The sequence below is a fragment of the Phytophthora infestans genome, genomic scaffold, assembly GCF_000142945.1.
Source record: "Phytophthora infestans T30-4 supercont1.7 genomic scaffold, whole genome shotgun sequence".
NCBI lineage: Eukaryota > Oomycota > Peronosporomycetes > Peronosporales > Peronosporaceae > Phytophthora > Phytophthora infestans.
Window position 1 is genome coordinate 3045788 of NW_003303752.1, and position 11806 is coordinate 3057593.

An 11806-nucleotide genomic window follows, 5' to 3' on the forward strand; every position below is an offset into this window, starting at 1 on the left:
TGCGCTGGCCACGTCCGCCGTTGCCTTTTAATCTCTAATTGTCACAGGTTAATCTTGATCTGACGGTGGACAAGTCTGCATACTTTCAACGAACGCCAGCGACACAGCACTCTCACGGAAGCCATGTAGCAGGTCCCGACACTGATCCTGGTCCAGCGCATTGTACACAGCGTAGTGTTCGTCGGCCACCACGTCAGCGACCTCGATAGATTTCTCCAGTAGCGGTCGTGCCAGCTCCGTCTTGGCGTCTTCTGGGTAATGACTCAAGCGCATGATGGTCTTGGCGGACTCGAGCTGGAGAAAGTGCAGGTTGAACACCAACGCCGGCAAGCAGCGCTGTCGGATTGCAGCGTCCTCTGCAGCGTCGTTAGCGCAACCTAACAGCCATCCGTTCTCAAAGTGCAGCACTTCCAACGTCGCTGCAGCCGACCTGGACACATGGAACATCAAGTCTGCCAGGTATTCCTTCTCCTCGCTATACAGAGACAACGTCTCTGCGCCAGGACTGTTGATGCAGTTCCTCCACAAATCGTACTGCGCACAAGCCTGAATGTACGCGCGCCAGCACAGAAACTCGCGCATAGCTCGTTCGATCTCGTCGTCCTCACGCAACACCTGCGAGTCGCGGTTCAAGTCCAGCACGCCGATCGAGTCCTCCGGCAAGCTCTCTTCCACGAGCTCCTTGACAGCAGCAAACTTGCCCTCAAGAAGGAATTGTCGCGTCAGTCGATTGGCACGAACCAAAGCCTCGGCGCGGTGTTGGACGTAGAAACACAAGAACTCGATCGTTCGAATCCTCCTCCTGTCGATCTCCGTCGTGGGCGTGTCCAGAAACACGAGTTGGCCCTTGCTCTGCTGTTCCTGCGCTGTCAACTGGTAGTCTTCGCACAGACGTTCGACCACAGACTGCAGCACTGTTGACAGCACTTCCATGCCGGCGTATTCCAGGATTCTCTTGACGCACAGCTCGCGTTCTAAACTGTCCTCGACTGTCGACAGCATCTGCACGTAGATCTCGATAGCTCCGTGTGTAGGAAGACGAGAGGCGTAGATTGGCACGAACTGCAGTTGGCGGTGCTTCACCAGATGTCGGATGTACTGCTTTAAGATCATGTGGCCTGCCTGCGCGTCGAAGTGCTCATCAGTGAAGTCAGCGAACATGATGAAGTGCGCAGCGAAGCGCAGGAACAGAGAAGAAGTCTCGTCGGCTTGGACCGTCGACTGGAGCTGCAAGTCCCAGTTGTACGCGTCGTCCTCCGGGTTGAATAGCACGGTATCCAAGATACTCGACACGATGAACTGGAACTTGGCAGTCACCAACTTGGCCTGGATCTGACGGTGTGGCTGGTTTGCTTGCATTCTCACCAACTCGCTCGGACTTCCGCGTAGCTCATCAAACAGCGAGTCCAGATCCACCTGGTAGCGTTTAAGATTCTTGGTCTTGTCCAGCAAGCTCGAGAAGTGACGTAAGTAGTGGACATTATTGCCAACAACTAACTGCGAAGACTGCGCCTTCACCTTCAGCAGTTTATACAGGATTTCGTCCATTTGCTGCTCCGTAATGCCCTGTAGATACGCCCAGCAATGGTCCTCCCAGCTCTCACAGAGCGGACTCTTGGTAATCACCTGGATATTGCCACTCAACGCCGCATAAATAAGCTCCTCATACTGCTTCGCAAGCAACGTGTTGCTCTTGGAGAGTTTCCCGCCAGCATTCTGCTCCGACAAGCGCCAACACATCGTCTTCCAAAGAGCACGGAACGGGTTCCCCCATCGCTCCAGCGACAAATCTTGGCGGTCATTGGTCTCACTGGCGCCAACGGGAGTGCCTCCCGAAAGACTCGCTGCTCTCCACGACTGACCCAAGCGGATACACAGATCAATGGCGTCGTCCATCCGTCCAGCACGTACGTACAGCCACAGCGCCTTCATGAGCTCCGCTTCATCCTCCAAGTCATCAGGTAAAATGTGAGCGTCTCCGTCACGCACCACAGCATCAGGATCCATCTGCACTTGAGCTGGGAACACCTGCTTCTTCATCATCCTCAGTGTACGAGAGCCACTGGCGTCACGCTTGTCACTGAGCTTTATCGTGCTCTCCAGCGCCATACTCTCCAGCCACGTCTTCACTGCCTTCTGGATCTTGAACGTCTCGTTGCGTGTCTCCAGTAGCCGCACAGCGTCATCCTCCAGCATCTCGAAGCGCAGCTCCTCCGTCTCTGCACCAAGCATCATCAGCGCGTCTTCTCCATCTGCCATGTCTTTGTTCATATGACACACTTGCCGCAACTCGAACAGCAGTCTCCACGTATTGCGTTCGTCTCGGAGCTCTGTAATGTCGTTCTGCAGTCGTTGTTGGGCCACCGTCGACGCGCGTGCTTTGCTGCTTCCTGCAAGAGAAGCTTCGAGCCTCTCCAGTCTGTTTTGCAGTACTCCAATGTACCCACGTAGTAGTTTCTCGCAGTATAAATCCGAGTCTTCCACGTCCTTCAAGTTGGCGTAAAAATCGGCCGCCATCTCGGCAAAAGAAGCTTCTTCTGGACGCACATGACGCGAGAACAAATCTCCTCTAGCTGACGGGACTGTGCTGAGCGATAACGACTTATTAAATGTAGCCAATTGGGTCATAACTTGATCGTTGGATGTAGCCAATTGATCCATCGCCAGAGACGGACCTTGAGGCTGCGTATACACTGAAGAGATAGACGAAATGGACAGCTTAGGGTCCGTACGCGGCGTCTTCTTGCCACTGAATAGACCGCTACCATTGGCTAGAAAGCTGTTGCCCACTGCAGCTGCCTTGACGATGTGGATGGCTCCTTCGAAGCCCATGCCACAGTCCACTACAAGCCACGCGTCTTCCACTATTTGGCCGCCGAACATGACGCGAGCGTCTCTTGCTGAGAAGCCCAAGCCTCGTGCAGAGTCTCGACGTACACATAGAGCATGTTTGAGGTCTCCAATGGTCGTAAGTCGAGGATCTACGTCCACAAACTCCGTCGACTGGTCTGGGAAAACGCCCTTGACGTGTAAAAGGCCGTGACGCACTGATGTACTGACTACAGGCTCTAATAGACGAGTATCCTCGTCCTCTGAGACTTTAGTTTCGGCTTCATCACCTTCCGTGTCGGCGAAGGAGCCTGAGGCTGATGAAAAGTGGAAAGTGTCGGTACTCATCGGGATCGCGCTGTCGACACCGAATCCGGCACTGCGCGGAGGTCCAGGCGCGGCTGGATCACCTAAAGACGCCAGGAGACTCAGCGACTGGTCCGCGCTGTCGATCAGACGCTGCACCGCCGCACTGCGGCGCGCGCCCTCCCCGCTTGAAGAGGAGCGTCCTGCCATCGGATTCCACGATAGTAAAGTGAGGGAACCACTCACACACTATCCGGAGGAATCGATTATCCGGACTATTTATAGCGTGGCACACATCAAACCGCTCGTTCTTCAAAGAAGAAGAGCAGGTTGGCTTTTTTTGTGACAACTATCTTTCTTGTGGTGCACGCAAATGTACCCATTCAGAGGTACATCTTTTTCAACCCTCATCCATCCATCACGAACGTCATTAGGCCAATAGCACTGATAGAAGCTAGATTCCCTACATTTCCTACGATGCAGCTCCTGATCGGCAAGAAGCCGGGAGACGAGGAGCTCAAGTGCTTCCTTGCGCTGTCTCTCACCGGCACTGAATTCACTATTGGCGCCGCGGACAAGAAATACTCGAGCTGTGGCCCGCAATTGGCCGTCAAGCCCGACACTGAGTTGCTCTTCTCGGCCAACGCCGTGTGCCGCTTCGTGGCCGCCAACGCTGGCCAGCTGCAGAGCGACGATCTGGCCGTAGACGAGTGGATTGAGTGGGAGGCCAACACATTGTCCCCGTGGCTGCGTGTGGCCAAGGCCGCTAGCAACAAAAACGGTGAGCTCGCTGGCCAACTGGCCGCTATGCTCGAGGCCAAGGAGGAGGCGCGGCCCAAGAACAGCGGCGACCTGCAGTTTCTTTTTGGCTCGGAACTTTCGTTGGCTGACGTTGTGGCTGGCGTCACGCTGCGTGCTGCCTTCAAGGTTGTCAAGGAGGAGAAGGACGAGGCTGCCGTGCTCCAGGTTTTCCGCAAATACGTTGCCCAGCTCTTTGCCCATGAGGACGTGATTAAGGGTGTGGCCAGCATGAAGAACGCCGGCAAGGCTGCTAAGAAGGGCAAGGGTGCCCCCGGCGCAGCCTCCGATGCACCGGCCGCTGCCGTACAGGACGTCAAGCGCTCCACGTTCAAGCTGGACGAGAAGCTCGAACAAGGCCTGACGTACCACAACATCCTGGAAGTGGTCGAGTCTCTTTTCGACGCTGCCATCAAGGCTGCGTACCCTGGCCTGGATGTCCCGCCTGTTGAGGTTACGCGTACCAACGTCAAGAACGCCAAGTTCGGCGACTACCAGTGCAACTCGGCCATGTCTATCTTCACAGCTCTTAAGGGCACGCCCAACGCGGCCCGCTCTCCTCGTGACGTGGCCAACACGATCATCGCGGCGATGCCCGAGACGCGTGTGCTAGACCGCCTGACCGTCGCCGGCGCAGGCTTCATCAACGCCTTCCTGACCAAGGAGTTCGTGGCCGCCCGGCTCCAGAACGTGCTGGCCAACGGCGTGCAGCCGGCCCCACAAAAGAAACAGACGATCGTCGTCGACTTCTCCTCGCCTAACATTGCCAAGGACATGCACGTGGGCCACCTGCGCTCCACGATCATTGGTGACACCATGTCCCGTATCCTCGAGTTCCAGGGCTACGACGTCAAGCGTATTAACCACGTCGGAGACTGGGGCACCCAGTTCGGTATGTTAATCTGCCATCTTACAGAGACGTACCCGACTTGGGAGACGGAGATGCCCAACGTGACGGACCTGACCAAGCTGTACAAGGCCGCAAAAGAGCGCTTCGACGCCGACGCGGACTTCCATGAACGCTCCAAGGCACAAGTGGTGCTGCTGCAGTCCGGCGACGAAAACTCTCGTAAGGTATGGGAGACGCTGTGCGAGATCAGTCGCCGCGAGTTCCAGAAGGTGTACGACCGTCTGGGCGTGTCGCTTAATGAAATGGGCGAGTCGTTCTACAACCCGATCATCCCGGACGTGCTGGCCAAGCTGCGTGCCAAGGGCATCGTGGAAATGAGCAACGGCGCTGAAGTGGTGTTCACCAAGGCGTTCAAGCAACCGTTTATGCTGGTGAAGAGCGACGGCTCGTACCTGTACGACACGACGGATATTGCTGCGCTGTGGTATCGCCTGCACGAGATGAAGGCCGACCGCATTATTTACTACACGGACTACACGCAGAAGGATCACTTCAGTCTTCTGTTCGAGGTGGGTCGTATGTCGGGCATTTACGACCCGACCAAGCAGCGCGCGGACCACGTGGGCTTCGGCACGGTGAACGACGAGTCCGGTAAGCGCTTCAAGACGCGCTCGGGCAAAACTGTGCGTCTGGTGGAGCTGTTGGACGAGGCCAAGGTGCGCATGAAGGCGCAGCTGGTGGAACGTATCGAGGCCGGACAGACGTCACTGCCTATGGACCAAGTGGACGCGGCGGCCGAGAAACTCGGCTACGGCGCCGTCAAGTACTTCGATCTGCGTCAGAGCCCGACGTCCAACTACATCTTCAGCTTCGACCGCATGCTGTCCACCAATGGTGACACGGCTGTGTATCTCATGTTTGCGTACGCCCGTCTGTCGTCGATCATCCGCAAGTCGGGCGTAGACATGTCTGCTCTCGTGGCACAGCTGCAGAAGGAGGGCAACGTGCTCAAGCCCGAACACCCGACGGAACAGGCTCTGGCCATCGAGTTGTTGCAGCTGCAAGACGTGATCGTGTTCATTAACAAGGATCTGAGCTCCAACCGACTGTGCAGCTACCTGTACACGATCTCGGAGAAGGTGCAGACGTTCGTCACTGCGTGTCGTGTACTGGGCAGCGAGGAGCAGAACAGCCGTCTGTTGCTATGCGATGCCACCCTCAAGGTCATGAAGACGTGCTTCTCGCTGCTGGGCATCGACCCGCTCGACCAGATCTAAGAGGCGATGGTGGTGGGCACGAACGCCGAGGTGAATACTCGAAAATGAAGCTCAATATTTTGATTAGGGAAAATTCTAACTTGCAGGCATTTCTCCAGGACTTGCTGGGTGGTCGTATGGAGGCTCTATCTAATTATGCAGACTTCGTAGTTGTTGTTGGACATGCAGGCAAAATTTTACACGGTGTCGCCGGGCCGGCGAACTCTATGTGGTGGTGCTGTACTGGAGACCTGTGTCGGTCTCGAGCACGGTGCAGTCGGACAGGATGAAGCGCAGCGAGTAGGCCGACAGCCGTCGTTCGCCAGACGGCTCGGCCACGTCGTCCATGTCTTCGTCCTCCTCTTGACCCGCGTCGTCGTCGGATGCAGCGGCCAGCACGGCCGGGTCGATCGGAGCGTTGGCCTTGTAGCTCGGCGGCGGCAGTGTCGGCACGTCGGCCGGTGTGAGCTGCAGCTCGGACGGCACCTGACCGCCGACGAGCTCCAGATACTCCTGCGTGAGCTGTTTGATCTTCTGCTGGATGCGAGCCTTCTGCTCGGCATCCGATACGTGGGCCATGTACTTGCACAGGTGCTGGATCTTGATGAGCTTGGACGACACCTGCCGGTACGGCCACCGCTGGATCTGCTTCCTGCGGCATACTCGCTTGACTACGGCTTCACAGCTGCCGAGACGGCGCGCAGCTTCCCGGAGCGGCAGGTGATAGTACTTCTGCAGCTCGGACAGTTCGAAGTCGGCGCTGGTGCTGGTCATGGTGCTTGCTGTTGTAATTGAGTTAGTCGAGGCTGGTAGACTGGAGCAGTAGTCCGTAGGAGAAAGTTGCGGTGGCTGATGCGGTTTAAAGCAACTTGTGAAATGAAGTCGAGATGGTGGTGTGCAGCTCGCGAGCAGAGCAGGCGAGCGAACCGAGCTCGGCGCAGAAAGTGCGTCGCCATGAACTCGGCGTAGAGTACTGTACAGTGAAGCTGTTGGCGCGATGACGAGAAATTGAAGTTCGGCGGGCTCCGCTAAGTTTCGCGTGCCAATCGATGGAGATCAGCAGTTGCAGGCCGAATGGATTCCAGAACGGACGACGGGACGGCAACGGCTCGCCGTGATTTCGATGCCTGGCCACCGCCGGCATTCGATGTCTTCAACCGACAGCAACGCTCTGCTGGTGCTACTGGCTGTAGCCATGGTGCTGCTGGTCGCTGCAATTGAACTGATCGTGGCGTACGATCCTGCTGCAGGATTTCTGCGTAGGCCTATCTATCTGCTATTCCAATGGAATTTCCATGTTCAATGTTGCTGCAATGCAGTCTGCATGGTGCTCCTCGCCACACGAGCTCCGCTCGCGACTTGGACAGCAGCTCAGCGAAAATCCATCGGCTACAGCTCTACGCTGCGGTTGTTGTGCCGTCGTCTTCGGTTCCAGTGTCTTGGTAGAACACGAACAGCACATGGCTACCCACCAAGAGCTCCGGGCCGATGCACCACGGGCAAGCGCTGCCAGTAGCAATGAGGCTTCAATGGAGCCGCTCGACTCGAGCGGCTTTATCGAGCCTCGAGGCATGCATATCCATCAACACGCCACGTGTATCTATATCTAGACCAGATACTTTACTGAATGCTTGTCAACTTGACAGGCAAGACTCTCGAGGACTCATGCGACAAGCTCCCGACCGTTTCGAGCGCTTGTCTTCAGTTCAAAGATCCTTCTAGAGGTACAACTTCAGAGAGCTGGTTCAGTGTCCGACTTTCTAGTGGCCATTGTTGGCCAGCAACTTTTGAAGAAGCAGATAGTCTCGGCAGCCAGACCAGGAGCTCGGAGCAACGATTCCAGCGGGCCGCTCCGGTGGTGGAGCTGCGCCGATCCGACCAGGTCGCTAATCGACGCCGTTGCTCAGTCGCGTACACAACGAAGCGGTGCTGTGTGCCGCAGCCACAGGTTGCCGCCAGCTGGGAAGGCGTTGTGTAGGCTCGCGAGAGCTCTCGCCGCGATCGGTGCACACGCTTGACCAGAGCAGAGCCTGGATACCCGAGACATTACCATGCGTTGCTGTCAGCAACTTGCTGATGCCGTCAGCGTGGCGGTACTGCGGCAGCACTGCTGCCACCTTCACCGTTCCTCGCCGTGTTTCTTTTCCTCCCTGTCGTGAGCCTGAACCCGTTCATCGTGAACTTCATGGGGACCAGGTCAGCTTGCAGCATGATCTCGATAGCACCGTGTATGTATTACGGCTAACTACTGTACATGTAGAGCTGCCCACCTCTTCGTCGCTTGCAGTGATCCAACACGCGATGCGATCTTGTGTCAGTCGCCTGCCCGTCCTGCGTGCGCCGCCTCAACTCCAGCTGCCTGGATCCAGGCTGGATCGCCTCGCAGCCGCCACCAAGCTCGTGGGCAGCACGCCGCGGGGCTTTCCTCTTGGCTGCATGCGCACGTAACGACAAAGCGACTACCAAAAGAAAACAGAGCGTTCGTTGAGTTCCGATTTCGATGGCGAGTGGACAAGCCTCCGATTGCTCGAATCCAGTCATCTGCTGGATGCCAACGACGGGGACGCGACGAGCTCTGAGTCAGAGCTACAGGTATAGCGGAGCGATGTTGCTGCATCGAGTTCGAAAGTGCCTGCAAACGTGCTACGTCCCGCCGCCCAAACTGTAACCGGCAGTACCCGTTCAAGTTGAACCGGTGCCCATCATAACGACAAGGCGACGTTAATTGAGACTCGGCTCGTGACGCTAAAATAAAAGGGTCCAGCTGCGAGGCATACATTCGGAATATGTTTTTCTATTATAAGCAGCGCGACGCCAACGCTCAAAGAAGCAAGATGCAGGCACATGTATCGCATGTCGATGCAGCGAGTTTGAGTTGGACGTACACCGTCTCCTTCCGGGACGGTGGTGTCTCCGCCCGTGAGACGTGCGGTTGCCAAGTCGCCAATGTAGCCATCCGCGTCGTGTTGTCGACACTTGAACGAATAAGATCGTTGCCAATTCAACATGATAAGCTCGATAAGCACGGCGCCATTGTTGCGGGTAACCTAATTTTAAGGGCATCGAAGCTCACCAAGTTGGCCTACCGAGGCCTTTTAGCAGTGCATGTACATGTACACGCTGTCGCCCTCTCACCACAACGCCAGCACCACGCGTAGTCATCAACTGGCGCTGGCATTTCTCCGCAGCAAATCCCGTGCCCCGCCGTCTTGTCGGAGGCGACGCCCAGGCTGGGCCCCAGCTGCCTCCGCGACGATTCTTTTAGCTCATGGGCTTCGTGCTGGGAAGAGGAGCTGCTGCCCGCACAGCGATCTGTAGCATGGCAAGTAAACTATTGAGTGGCCAGCAGGCGCCGACGCGAACGAGGTGCTCGCAGACGGCGCGCCAAGGGAATTGTTCCCCGTTGGAACAATAGCAGCACCAGTCCACGAGCGGAGGTCATGTGTGGATCCACCACTAGCTTGCACATCCCGCACGAGTTTACCTGATTACAGGTATCCCTGATAAGCGATCTTTCTGCAACATGTCTCGCCCCGGCTAGTCTGTCTGCACGAGTCTTGCTCTCGACATGGTGTGATTGCAGACATTGTACAACTATAACAATGGACCTAATGGACCTGAACACGAGACCAAGTGCAGCACTGACTTGTTATTGATAAGAAATTCCTGGTAGCCTCTGTCGGATAAAACAACGAGAAGGCGTCCCATCGAGGTCAGTTGACATTGATATCATCACCAACTCTGTTTATCCTTGGTCGTGGCCCCCAATGCGGGGTGGAGATCGCTGCAAGGTGTTGTACAGTATTGTGATCGCTGGTCTATGTATTTCTTTGTGTGGATATGCCTGGTATCACAGCGCATATGTGTTAAAAGCTACATGTACGGCGTCGCCTCATGGTGCTTCCTGGAAGGATGTTCCTACAAGGTAGAGCTCAACTCAGTGGTGATACGGCCTACCGCTATGCTGACACGCTCTTAGCTCGCGTCGATCTTCGTCCCCACGAGTGTGCTCCTTTGTTGAAACAATTTTTGCCCGATTACTGTCGATGACTTATATGGCTAGTCACGATTAATAATACATGAACTGTATCTTACAATATTTTATTTGTTAATTCAGTACAACATTTACGCCAATCTTCTGCATAATCTGGCGTCAGACGCGCGAATCGCGGGCGCGCAACAGCGCTTCCGGTCGCGATAGGCGTCCGGAAAGGCGGCAACTTCCGCGGACCGCTTAAGAATACTGTACGCTTTACCGTAAAACACGGATCCAATGCTACACACGGATCGAGTGCAACAAAGAGTAAAAATGCAGATCACACGATGTGCAAAAACAAAAAGGCAATTCTTTAAAGGTTTCACCCATCCTACTCAGTGTATCCATTTTATATTTCTTGATCTACTTCTAGAATCGGTGCTTCTTTTTCTGCATAAGTTGGTACTCTGAAGCGGTCTTCTATATTTCGACGCCCAGTAGGTAGTATCCCGCTCTCGGCGAATCCCTTTCGAATCGTCGCCGGCGAGATTGAAGCCCACCCTTCTGCTACAAAGCGCGAAATAAGTTGACGCTTCTCTTGTGGGGTCTTTGGGAACTCATGATCAATGTGGTAAGCCAAGTAGCTATTTCTGCATTTTAATAACAATAAGAAAATATTTATGATAAAGCAAAACGAAAACTTACCGCACATAGTCCTTGAATGGCTTCATCACAGCAACGTTCATCGGCTGCGCCAGCCCTGTTATCCCCGGCGGAACAAACTCAACCTGCGTGCAGCAGTCTTCTTCGAGCACGGTACGAACAGAATTCATCTTGTGGACTTTCAAGCTGTCCAACAGGAGTAACCTACAGCCATCTACTGAGGGTTTTCAGATCTAGTACCATAACAATTTAGAAACTCATAATTACAATAAAATAAACCGATATTGTACGTACGCGTTGAATCCACTCTTGCATCACAGCTTCGTTGCAAAACGCTTTCTTTTGGACAGTGTGTTCGCATGATGAGTGTCCAAAGGACGGATTCCAAACGTCCTGTGAAACTGGGCCGCCTGGAATGCCCGCAAAAACTACGAGGGGAGGCAATTTAACTCCCGTGGCTGATGCAGCTAGAAATACAGAGCAGCGAAACCCATTCACCTCACTTCCTACAATACGCACAGTTAGTAAAAAAAATTAATTAGTTTAAATATTTTTAGTAATTGAAAAAATACCTTGTCTGACGTCCACAGTTGGAGTTCCAACGAAGTCGATTGTTGTCTTGCCATTCATGTCAATGTAAATTGCAGTTTGATCCATGTTGAACACAGAGCCGTATTTGGACGGGCCCGTGGCATATGAAAGAGCTCCACACTCTTCAATTGCGTACTGAATTGAGTGGCTAAACTTTGAAGCAACAAGCTAAAACACAAAATATAAAATAGAAGTTAGAAAATAAACAGTATTACTAGCATTACCTCCATGTCGGATCTTATCTTGCGGTCTTTATGAGTAATGCGTCTGATAGAAAGCCTGTTACGTTTGAGAAAGCGGCGCAAAAACTCGATATTTGCACCGCGGGATCGACTCGCAAAGAGCTCTCCATCAAGCCTAGAATGCATTAGAAGCAGACATTGCATCGAAACACAGAGAGATCGATTTTTGCGCATTTCTGTAATCCACGACAACAGTCTTAATCATACACTTTTAGAACAATTACTAGTATTCGGAATTTAATGCATAAATAAAAAATACCTTTGCTCGAGATTCGGGTGTTTAACGTAGAGGTTT

The 11806-nt window shown here is 54.2% G+C and overlaps 3 protein-coding genes across 3 annotated transcripts; 1 reads left to right on the forward strand and 2 right to left on the reverse strand.

Moving 5' to 3' along the window:
• Nucleotides 1–48: 48 nt before the first annotated feature.
• On the reverse strand, nucleotides 49–3345 carry PITG_05404 (uncharacterized protein; the record flags this gene model as incomplete). The annotated part of the gene is made up of 1 exon (XM_002999010.1): nucleotides 49–3345. The coding sequence occupies one exon, from the start codon at nucleotides 3343–3345 to the stop codon at nucleotides 49–51; it is 3297 nt and encodes a 1098-aa protein (XP_002999056.1).
• Nucleotides 3346–3583: 238 nt separating this feature from the next.
• Nucleotides 3584–6060, forward strand: PITG_05405 (arginyl-tRNA synthetase, putative; the record flags this gene model as incomplete). Its single annotated transcript, XM_002999011.1, has 1 exon — nucleotides 3584–6060. One exon carries the CDS (start codon nucleotides 3613–3615, stop codon nucleotides 6058–6060), a length of 2448 nt encoding a protein of 815 aa, XP_002999057.1.
• A 204-nt stretch (nucleotides 6061–6264) lies between these two features.
• Nucleotides 6265–6813, reverse strand: PITG_05406 (uncharacterized protein; the record flags this gene model as incomplete). Its single annotated transcript, XM_002999012.1, has 1 exon — nucleotides 6265–6813. One exon carries the CDS (start codon nucleotides 6811–6813, stop codon nucleotides 6265–6267), a length of 549 nt encoding a protein of 182 aa, XP_002999058.1.
• Nucleotides 6814–11806: the final 4993 nt, after the last annotated feature.